We start from the raw sequence: 12,133 nt of genomic DNA, 5'->3' as shown, positions 1-12,133 counted from the left end.
CTCATTAAATAGAAGGAACTTTGCTCAGTCATAGATCTCAAGATGGCCAAAAAGTGGAAAATGTAATAATGCTGACACTTCAGCCGCCACTCCTACTAGGACCCAGGATAGGGTCCATAACTCTACAGGAAGCAAGATTTCAATTTCTAGGGTTAAATAACAACTCTGTTTCACTGCCCAGTGTAGTTTCTGCAATCCACCCTATGGTCTATCCCCTATCTCCCAAGCATTCTTCAAGTATGTGGCAATTGTAGCAGCATACCCAAGACTACAAGGGATGTGTTTTGCACATATCAAGATGCCTGATTAATCAAGGCCTTATCTAAATAACCTGAGGCAACAACAGAAGTCAATATAGATCTCAGTGCAGTTGATCCCAGACACAAACACTGTAGTGTTTCCAATGGAGGACAGCCTGTCATACAATGTTTTGCAAATCGAGAATGGCATTCAGATATCAACTTCACTGTTGAGGGTCAATGGCTTTGTGCATTTTCATTGTTTCAAAGGGTACACACCATTAGCTAAAACAGTGTTTGGAGAGTCAGTGGTGCCAGATGCTAGGATGACATGTGGTCTCTGGCCCAAGTCTCAATACTAACTGAGTGCATGCAGACTCAAAATCTGAATTTGATGCCAGGCTGCAGAAATGTACTGAAGGCAGTAACATCTGTTTCACAAGAACGTTACAAGACTTGCATTGGAAGAGGCTGTGCATCTAGCCTTTAAAGAAGCAGGTGAACTTAAGAGTGTGCATAGAAGAGGTGGCAATACCATATATTCTTTACTGGCTACTAAAGGTGCCGCAAAAGCTCTGATCAGGGATCTGCTTTCTGACTGCAGTGATTAAAGGTGTCCTAGAAGGACATGGAAAAGTGTATTCCTGAGATGTATGCAACCCATCACTGGGAATTGAAACACATATTGTCAAAATGAGTAGGTCGTCTTTTAAGCCAATGCAAAAGTCGGAACGACAACACGTCATGGAAATTAGCTTTCCTAGTGGTCTCAAAGCCTCTAGGGAATGTGAGTGGCAAACAGGCTCTCGGTATCCATGAATAATCCAGTATTCCACGGAGACAAAGTTTGATTTTGAACTTAGAACTTATCTTCTGTTCCTTTACAAAGTCATTTCAAATATTCATAGAAATAGACATTTTTAAAGTATTAATTCTTTACAAATCTAACCTTTTTCTGAGAGGTCTCTGCACATTTTAAAATAAAATCCTTTGATACCCTTTGGATAAAGTCTAAGGGATGTGTAAGTAGAAGCAACTCTGTGAACAATGGGTCTGGCTATACTTGCTTGGCATCCTTAAGTAATTCATCACATATTAGTGTCCTGCATTACATAACTCTTTTGGGGAAGCCCGGAGTTCACTCCCTCTGGAAAAGGCAGCGACGTCTACTCTCATGGGGAATGTAACCATCTTGGCGATAAATAAGGCTTCAACTTGGACAACAGTGCACACCTTTGCCAAGAATGTCCATACTAATTCTAAATCCGGACCTGATAGCCAGGTGTTCTCATTCATCCTTTTGCCTAATCCCTTCTAAATTACTTCAATTTCCCTGGTTTTCCCTTTTCCACTTTACTTTCTAAAGCTCTCTTTTATGGTTAAGAAACTCTTATGATTCTAAAGGAAAAACTACTGCTACTACTTGTAATCCCGTTTCTCTACCTTCTATATTTTCTTTCAATCCTTGAATACTACCGTCCTCTCTCAACACTATGAGAATGTAGGCAGTGTTACTTATGCAATGAACCGATTGGAGCATTTTATGACCTCAAAGCACCATACACAATCCTTTAGAGCCTGTACCAATCCAATAGCTGGCACAAGAACTAGACCATAATATTGTCTTTTTTCTTTCAGCACCAGATTGCTGACACAGAGCAGACAGGTGCTGGGCGCCATCTCTTGATTTCTTTTGCAGTACTAATGTGCGGACGAAGTCTGTTTATGGACGCACAGACCTGGCAGAGACTGGACTACACCAAAGAAACACAGCCGTCTCTTTAATTTCACGCTTTCCCTTTCAGTAGTGTTGGTAAAAGCTGTAGACCCAGAGATTGTCAGGGGTTAGAGATACTCACCAAGCATAGACAGGATGTGTAGGAAAGTAGGACCTGCTTCTTATGGTTACCCCCACTTTTTGCCAAATTTAATTCTGTTTTTGACTTGTCTGACTGGGATCCTGCTAATCAGGACCCCAGTCTATCTGCCTTCTCCCTAAACTGTTATGTTATATACTCAGGTACACCCCAGATTGGATACTGGGGTACCCTTGTCAGTCTCTAGTATATGGTACCCATGTACCCAGGGCATAGGTATCCCATGAGCTGAAGCATGTATTATGCCACCCATGAGAGGCTGTGTAAAATGGAACTACAGGCCTGCCATTGCAGCCTGTTTAAGTTGGTGCATGCACCACTTACTTAAGATATAGGTTTACATATTTAAGGGTCACTACACATAAAACCTATCAGTCACCCCTACAGCAGGCCTTTACAATCCTGAAGGCAGGGCGATTGGTTCTAAGTGAGAAAGTGCCACTGCATGAGCAGAACACCCCTGCAGCCTACGGAATCCATTCTCCCGGGTTGTCACTGGGAGAGCCATATACGACATATAGAGGGGGATTATGGGACCGCTTGATGACCAACTCTAAAACGGCTAAAAACAAACCCTATCGTGTTTGGTGTCGAAGATGTTGAAATCATACCCCGACACCGGTAACCGGTGTGGACGGTAAGATTTCACCCTTCTGAAGTGAGCTTCGTGAGGTCCCTGGTGTTCCGGGTACCAGTCTTCTAGTCCCGGACAGCACAAAATGGTTGCTGCCGACCAGAGACACATTTCTGCTCTCCTGCTGCTGAAGAAGGGGAACGCAGAACAATAGGCAGCCTGTCACAGGGAGGTGTGACCACCTCCCAGACAGGATTTAGTGTATTAGGACTGGGTGGGTGCGCTTGCCAGCGACTGAAAGTCTGCATGAGGGGCACATTTGGTGTCCCTGTACATAGTCCAGTTCAAACCAGTCCTGGGAGCCGTTGGATCCCGCTCTGGTGCGAAACTAGACAAAGGACAATGGAGTAACCTCCACACTGTCCAGACCCTCCCCTGGGAGGGTCCCCTGAATCTTGCCAACCCTCTTCCTTAGTTATTTAAGGGCTAACTAGGCTGTAGTACCTTAGATTCAATGTGGACAAGATTCTGAACAAGAAACCACTGCACTTCGACCTTCTGGACACTCTGGACTTCGCTGGACTTTGTTTGGGCCTGACATAGTCTCCCACTCAGTCTGCTGCATCGTCTGTGCCTGTGCACCATACAGGATCCATGTAGGACCTGTGGAGCATCAAGGACAACCGAAGATAATCTCCCTTGGAGTGAAGGAGTCACTCCCCTGCATTCGCAGGCACCTCAACACTGCTGACCAGTCTACTGATCCTGCGCTTCTACAGACTCCGAAGGGTCCAGCAACACAGGAGGTGGGTTTCTAAGTTCCTCGAGACCCGAGCTGCCATCTTACAGAGTTTGTGGCCAGTATCCCTCGTGGGTGCTGCAATACCCGAACCCCTGTGCACTGTGTGTATTTGCAAGTGCATATGCTTGTTGGTGTTTCCCGAACAAGTGCATTGGGCTCCGAGTAGCCCCAACCTCTGGCACCATTTCCTACCAAGAACTTTGACCTCCTCGCACTGAGTGCTCCGTGGGCTCTTGTTTGGTGAAATTTCTCGAGGTCCTCTTGTGACTCCTGTGGCCCTGGCCTGTGGGTCCAATTGAGGGTCAACTTTGTTTTTCTTGGGCTCCCCTGGTTGCTCCAGGCTCGCCCCGACTCCCCTGTGTGTGGTGAGTCTCCTGGGCCTTGCTGGCCCGAATCGTTCCCCTCCTTGACCTTCTGCGTGGGTTGCCGTTGTAGAGGCTTGTTGGTGCTCCTGCCGGAAACCGGTCCTAGGATGCTTGTTTCCAGTCCAGGGAGGACCTGGCTTGGCAGTTTGGGCTGGACTGTTCCCATGGGGCACAGGGTCAAGACTGATTTGCATATGGCTGGGTTCAAACTGGAATAGCATGGTGAGCAAAAAAACGATGGATTTAGGCCCAGATCTCTGTACTGGGGTGAATGTATGACATTGTTCTGCATTCTGTCCATCAATTGTTGTTTTTGCATTTGTCACCCCGAGTGGGAAGGGTATGCTCAGACGTGAGTCCCTTGCTCTCCATGCCACTGGAATCAAGCTATCCTGGCTGACGAGGGCTGAAAGCCCGAAACCGGTCCTAGGATGCTTGTTTCCAGTCCAGGGAGGACCTGGCTTGGCAGTTCGGGCTGGACTGTTCCCATGGGGCACAGGGTCAAGACTGATTTGCATATGGCTGGGTTCAAACTGGAATAGCATGGTGAGCAAAAAAACGATGGATTTAGGCCCAGATCTCTGTACTGGGGTGAATGTATGACATTGTTCTGCATTCTGTCCATCAATTGTTGTTTTTGCATTTGTCACCCCGAGTGGGAAGGGTATGCTCAGACGTGAGTCCCTTGCTCTCCATGCCACTGGAATCAAGCTATCCTGGCTGACGAGGGCTGAAAGCCCGAAGCCGGTCCTAGGATGCTTGTTTCCAGTCCAGGGAGGACCTGGCTTGGCAGTTCGGGCTGGACTGTTCCCATGGGGCACAGGGTCAAGACTGATTTGCATATGGCTGGGTTCAAACTGGAATAGCATGGTGAGCAAAAAAACGATGGATTTAGGCCCAGATCTCTGTACTGGGGTGAATGTATGACATTGTTCTGCATTCTGTCCATCAATTGTTGTTTTTGCATTGGACACCGACCTCTCAGCAGTCGACATCCTTCATGGGACAACTCGCATTCGGCTCCTGGTTGACCTTGACGCCTCCTGGTCCCTGAAACTGCAGAGTCAAGGACTCCATCAACCAACCTGAAGCACCAGAGATCGGTGGGCATTCGTCTACTGAGCCCATGGTCACTCCCAACTGACCCAGACTCTGCCCCCTCTGCTTTCAGGTACTTCTCAACAAGAATCCACCATTGGATTCCAACAGACACTTTTCTCCCTTCCAGCAGCGGCTCTTCATTGGGTTCAATGGTGGTTGTTGACAGAACTTCAGACCTATGCACCTGGCTTCCCAATGATAGTTAACTTGGGTACCTCAGTATCCACGGGTGGGGTGGCTCTCCAACCTTCTCTCCTTCACGGGTTTCTTCGACGTCCACTGGGAAGGGTCCTTAAACTTAAAACTTCAACCGCGACTTCCCCATAGACTTGTACTGAGCACGCAGTCGTGTTCTCACACTGCACACGCACTCCGTGGGGTCCCTATCAACTCACCTTGGGTGGTTCCTTGGGGTCCCAGCAATTCTACGTCCTCTCGACACCGTTTTGACTCAAGTTGTGGTTCTTCTACCACGTATTTAGTATATGGTTTGGTCTCCCCCTGGGGCACACTGTGTATTAGTGCTATTTACTGTCATTTCTGTGCTTAAGTATTGTGTGCCTTGTGATTATCTCTGTGTAAGAGATACTGTGTCATACTAGCTAGGGTTATATTAATAAATACATATTTTTATAACTACTGTGTGGTTCTCCTTTCATTTAACAAATACTATAAGATTACATTCTAGTAAAACAAGCTGCTTAACATTCCTTCAAGACTAAGCCTGAAGGCTGCTCTCCACAGCTACCACTTTGATAGCTTTCTAAGGTTATCTTTGAACTTCCAAATCACCATAAGGGTTGTTTGGACAGGTGCAAGGTGCCCAATTTAATTAGCGGACAGCATACACCAGGCCAACTTCTCACAGGATGTTTTACAAATTTCCACTTTCTTTTGCAGTACCAGTGCTTAGTTGAAGGCTGCCAGCAGAAGTTCAAAACCAGCAGAGATCGAAAAGAGCATTTGATGAAGGCTCACCTGTACCCTTCCGATTTTAGATTTGATAAACCAAGGAAAGATAAGAGGTAATCGTACAACAGAGTAAAAATACTGATTTGTGTTGGTTTTATGAATGTTTTTCATCAGGGTATTGTCAGTATATTCATAGTGTCTCTTGGCACATAGACAGTCCATGCATGATGTGATTACATACTACATTGCCCTTAGTGTGTATCAGCTAGCACACTCTAATACTAACCCAAGGTAAAACATCCGGTTGATTGTGCCTTGCATCGGATTCATTTCTCCTTTCTCCTCATCTCTTCCTGATCCCTCTTTCCATTCACTGTTGCTTCTCTTTGGGCAGAAGGCAACAGAAAGTTGACCTGCTTCACCAAGGCTTTGTATGTAATACATTCTGTGGTTGGGAAGTGACATTAGGTGGTTGGTTTTTGATGCTGTAAAGGGTTAGGTTGATTCTTGACTTATAATGCTGATTCTTCTGATAGTGATTCACAGCCTGAGACAAGGAGACCCCACTAGAATTGTGTAGAGCCTACCATCACCCCTTTTCTGATACCTTGTATATCAGCGAAAGAGAATGGAGTTCAAACCTGTTCATTGCACTAGAACGTAAAACGCAGGGAATCAAGGCGCAGGTAAACCTGTTCATCAAAATTACCACAAATGCACATGGAAAGGACAAGTGTTTTTACCCCACTGTTCACAAACACATACTGGGAATAGAGTGAAAGATTAATCGGTTTACCTCTCTGACCTATAACGTAGGGAGAAAGACAACTGATGGGATATGTCTTTGTTCTACTAGGCAGCAATAGCAGGAGAAGGGAATGGAAGGCTCCGCTGTTGACCACATTAGCCCCTAATGACTACAATGGAAAGGGAGCACTTTTTCATCTTGCTTTCCTCAAACATGTACTGTATCATGACAACAGCAAGGGCGTGTTTATTCCACATACCAAACACTGGGGGAAGTGGAGAGTTCCAAAATGGACTTCTGAGATGAATATCTTCACTCCAATTACCCTACAACTGAAAACGAACAAAACAGGAGAGTCGTACATGCCATAATGCCAGTACCTCCAAACTTGCGTCAGAAAATGCTGACAAAAGACTGTTTGGCCTGTGGAGCACTAAACAAGAATGATCCAGACATCAAAGGCGCTCTCAGCCAGCAAATTTAAATCAATTCAGTTTCGTCATTCTGAAATAACAAGAAATTTTATGGAAACAGTATGCTATTAAATCAAATGATCCTTGCTATGTAATGTATGTCTTGTTTTCTTTGTCCGTGACCTGGGTTGCAATTGCAGAATGTAATAGATGTTCTTGAAGTTTTTAGGTTCCTGGTTGTCAGTGGTCCTTTACTGATGTTTGGATTGTCCTAGGTCTTTAGGACAGTGGCTTGTTATAGTCTCGGTATTTGTTGAGCATCAATATGGCATGGTGGCTTGGGAAGAGTACAAACATTATTGTTTGATAGAAGAGATGGAGGTGTTAAAGGTTTTTGGGCGATTACAGATAGAAAGGTTTGGTGGTGAACTTTTTTGGGGTTTCTCTGGGGCGTGTAATGACAGGGCTGGGTATGAGTGAATTTTACATGTGTTGGAGAAAGTCCTCATTTATGAGATGGTCTGATTTTTTTCTGAATTGCAGTTTGGTACGAGTACATTTGATTTTATTAGGGTGTGATATCTCACAATGTTAGGGCTTAGTCCAACACTATTAGTGTTGTCTTTCCTCTTTAACTCACATCTGGAACTGTAGCCTAGTTAGAGGACCAAGAATCAACTAGAGCTTGTTTTGAAGTGACATGGAATAAAAGGAATAGTAGATGTAGTTTGATCAGTGTGAATATATTATGGTCAGAAGATGGATTGAACTTTACTGTTTGTGTCTTGTTGGATAACGTTCAAGGTGCCAAGGAGAAAAGTTCTTTGAGCACAGAGTTACCTCAATTTTTTTTTTTTTAACAGACTTTTATTGAGTTTCACAGGGTAACATATTCAAACTCCCTGCCCATTGCCGGGCCGCCCAAGTGAACCAGAATGCAGTAAATTGACCAATCCGCTGTTCAGAGCCCAGCAACATATCCCTCTTCTCATAAGGCATCTGCGTCGTAATACAGTTCGTCCACAAAGGTGGTCCATTACCATAATGCAACACAATCCAAAGACCCCCCGCCGAATCTCCCCCAACAGCACCCCCCACCCCATCCACCCTCCCAAGCATGTCGCCAATATCTAACGTAATCAAGTGAACCCTGAAACCTCCCACGCCATTTACAGAGTTACCTCAATACAGGTGAGACATGACCAGTCCTTGGGCAACTGATCTGAAGTTGAGTTCTAGAATGAAGATTGCCCTAATATAAGGGATATGTGATTCCACGAAGGCTGAATTTTTGTTCTAAGGGTTTTAAATGAAAAGTGGCTGTCAATTTGGAAGTGATTCATAGTAGGATATCAGTTGCAGGGTGAAACCCTCAAATTTCATAGAGCACATCCCAACGTGGATCAGGCATGGTCTTGGTTGTTGATGAGGAGCAGGAACACTGTCCTTGTGGATCTGAGTTTGAGATAGGTGATAGATATTTCCATTAGAATGAGTGAATGACAGGAGTTTGGATGATAAATGCCTTTGCGGTGTGCACACATAGTATGTTTGCCCCTGAAATTGATGAATATGCATTGTGAGCTAACCAAACATTTTCTTTGGGGTTCCATATAAAGACTGAAGATGACCGGGGAAATGTTGGATTCTTACAGAACTCTACAGGTGGCTAGCAGTGGTTATGATCTGGGTGTGCTCATGAAGATTAATTAGTGGTCTGTTAGACAGTGAGAGAACCAGTGGGTTTGTGGACAACTTATTTGCTTGTTTTCATGGCTTTTTGATCAATGTTGTATGTTTCTACAGAAGCCCAATAACTGAGCTGGGATCATTTTCATCTATGGCCTCGGTTTTTCTGCATCCAAGTATGCCAAATTGGTGTAATTGAAAGAGGTGGGGGTCAGAGGGAAGGTAGACCTGCTGCTACAGCTCTGTCATGAGATTTATCTGATTCTGGATAAAAATGCCCACAGAGATTCCTAGCCAAACGATGGCAGGACCTCCAAATGCCAACTCCGCTGTTTTATCACCATTAAGTTTCAGCAACTTCACCTGCCTCGATGAAGAAGGAGCTGAAAAGAAAGGGCAGACCTTATCTTGAAGGCTGCGCAGGAAATACTTTATCTAAACCAATCTAATTTATATAGAAGGTATGCTAAAACTTTGGTGGGGATCCAGCCTTCCTGGACCTATGTTAGACACAAAGGGCCAGATGCATCAACACACCGTTTTGCGATTCCCTAATTGGGAATCAGTGCGATTTGCAATTAGGAAATCGCAAAACGGCATGCATGAAAGTGTGTTGAACACTTTCTGCGATTTCTAGGGGATGGCAAATGACCTACCTCATGAATATTAATGAGGCAGGTCGCAATTTGCGACTCCTAGGAGTCGCAAAAATCACAGGGATGGTGGACTGCTGGGTTCAGAAGACAACCATGTCTGTGATTGCTTTTAAATAAAGCAATTTTTTTTTGTAAAGCAGACAGTTTTCCTTAAAAGACAACTGGATGCTTTACAAAAAATAAAACTGAAAAGCTTTCCTTTAATTTTTTAAGAACAGGCTCTTAAAAAATCTTTTACAGACCTTCACAAAGGGGAAGGGGTCCCATGGGGACCCCTTCTCATTTGTGAATGGGTTACCACCTACTTGAAGTAGATTGGAAAATGTGCATGTTTTTCGACCGCATTTCAGTCACAAAACATTCATGCATACCGATGTAATTCGGTATTTGGAATGTACCCCTTAAACACGCTCCTTGCTAATAGCGAATCTCAAACCCATTTTGCGTTCACCAGCAAAAATGCTTGATGCATTTGCCCCCTTTTCTCTACTGCTGTAACTCTACCTATACCCCATTGTCTCTACTTGTATGTTCAACCTGTAACCGCATAGCTATACAATTACCTATCCTCTAGTGCCTTCCTCCAGGGTCACTTCATGAGCCCTACCCTTTTTTAACATCTCCTGTTTCAATTTGACATTTACTTATCTGCATCTTTCCCTTTTCTGGTCTTTTTTTGTTTTTGTTGAAATTCCCCCAATATGTTTCAGTAGCTTGGGTTTGACAGGATTGTCTACTCCACTTTAGTTTTTCTTCTAAGTGAAGTAGGGCACTCTCAGTGGCTTTGCCCAGACATTCCTAGTGGGTGCTTGGATCACAGCTGCTGAAATGATCTAAGTCAAGCATGGTTTTGTTAACTGGTAAAGGTTTTGGCCTGTGTTTTGTAAGCAATACTGTTTCAAATGTTCTCAGATTAAGTGCTTTATTAATAATTGCTAAAATTGATTGAAAAGACTCTTTGTGGTAGGGCTTTCATGATGGAAGTTATCTGCATGGTTTGTTGCCTTGAGGGATTAAGGGATGTTCATAAACCTTTAAAGAGTAAGCAATAAAAGGTCTGCATTTTGGGGTTTTATGTTATGGAATGAGTGAGGTGGTGATTATTGAACTTTATTTGGCCCTGTCGGATTTGAGATTGATGTGACGGAGTGGGTTTTCATGGTTCAGTCCTACAGTACACACAATTAAGTATTTTCTTGTCCGGACCCAGAATTAACGACTGGCTCTTCCTGAAGGATAGACATTATATATTCCTTACCAATGTTAACATGTCCCAGATGTAGAACTAATGGGGCTGGCTTTTTTCATACATTGTGAAACTGCCCAACCATAGAGCAATACTGACAGAAAATGCCAGATCTTCTCATAGAAGTAACCAAAGGACAGGATTAAAGAACCCTATAAAGACCCAGGAAAAAGACTTTGGAAAAAGAAGGCAGTAGTAACTTTGTGTACTTATTATTGTTGTTAGCTAAATTAGCTAAGGTTAGCTGAAGTATTGTGATGACATGGAGGTATATAAAGGTCTTGGTGCATAGGCGATAGGTGAAATAGTTAACTAAGTTGGCAGGTCTAGAACGTGATGTCCTATATATGTAACAAAAGAGAGGGTTAATAGGGGTGTCATTTGTTCAGACTTGAAATCCACTTTGAAGACAAAGGGGATGATGACAATCTACATTGACTTCTCCTATGGTTTTGCGCCACTGGGTCCAATACACTATTACTGGTGAGCTAATCGGGGCAGTAAAGGCTTCCTAGTAGAGCCCTATGCTATACGAATTGGGCCTTGGCAGGCTCTCTCACTGACTATAGCATTTAAAACGAAAACCTGACGATCAGACATTGGTATAGGATGACCTGATATGGGAATGAAAACCTCCTATTAATTTCTCGTTGTTATACTTGAAAGTCGTATGAAAGTTGTGACTCACAATTGAGTACTATGCTATTTAAATGTGTTATGAGTTATGTAGATTAAAGTTATTTTTATTTGTCCATTGTTCCAGCGAAGCTTCAAACTGATACAATTATACTTACTATGGCTTTGTATCTGCAGTCAAGGCAAACTAAGTCAGAGCCCTCAGCAGAAGGACCTGGTTATCTGCATGGATGTAACCCCTGAAGAGTCAGCAGAGAGTATGGATGTCTGTCCCTCAGAAACTGCAGTTGATGGCCCATGCATTCCAAGTGTTAGTAGTGGCAAAGCGCTCCTCTATAAGCACAAGTAAGTCACATTTCTCAACTTGTGGCCCTATAGGGGAATACTTACAACCAATGCCTAAATGGTTGATGGCAGAGAAGCTGTAAATCTGATTCAGTGTCCAGTGGCTGTTGATTGCAGCACTTTCTTGGAGGGAGATGATGATTATGGTCTGACCTTGATGGGCTGGTTCTCCATCCTGTGATGGTCTTTGATAGTCATAAACATTGACGAGTGTAGTCCATTGTGCAATCCTCAAGCTCTTATACAAAAGATAACTTTTGTCTCTGAATATTTTTTTGAATTGCCTGTCTGCATTCCACTTTGAGAGGCTTTTTATGAAACCTTTTATAATCAAATATGTCACGAATAAAACTAAATGACCAGGAACCTTTTTCATGAACCACCTTCAGTTGGAAAAGACTAGAAATGGAGCGCGTAAAGTGAGCAGGTCCGTAAAGCAGAAAACAAACTCTTACCCTGTCAGGGAGCCATCAGCACCTCTATTCCATCATGCCTTGTACTGGGAGTTACTTCGGTTTATGTTACCTTAG

At 43.8% G+C, this 12,133-nt stretch overlaps 1 protein-coding gene across 1 annotated transcript in view; it reads left to right on the top strand.

Annotated features, from left to right (window-relative positions):
- Window positions 1-12,133, top strand: part of ZNF511 (zinc finger protein 511) — a 108,459-nt gene that overhangs the window by 78,616 nt on the left and 17,710 nt on the right. The window contains exons 6-7 of the mRNA XM_085608059.1: window positions 5,859-5,983; window positions 11,436-11,603. Of these exons, the coding sequence (XP_085464185.1) occupies window positions 5,859-5,983; window positions 11,436-11,603 (293 nt within the window). The remainder of the gene's footprint in view (window positions 1-5,858; window positions 5,984-11,435; window positions 11,604-12,133) is intronic.

This window comes from Triturus cristatus, chromosome 1_2 (assembly GCF_964204655.1).
Source record: "Triturus cristatus chromosome 1_2, aTriCri1.1, whole genome shotgun sequence".
Classification (NCBI taxonomy): domain Eukaryota; kingdom Metazoa; phylum Chordata; class Amphibia; order Caudata; family Salamandridae; genus Triturus; species Triturus cristatus.
Note: the sequence above shows the minus strand (reverse complement) of the source record. Positions and strands in the feature narration are given on the sequence as shown.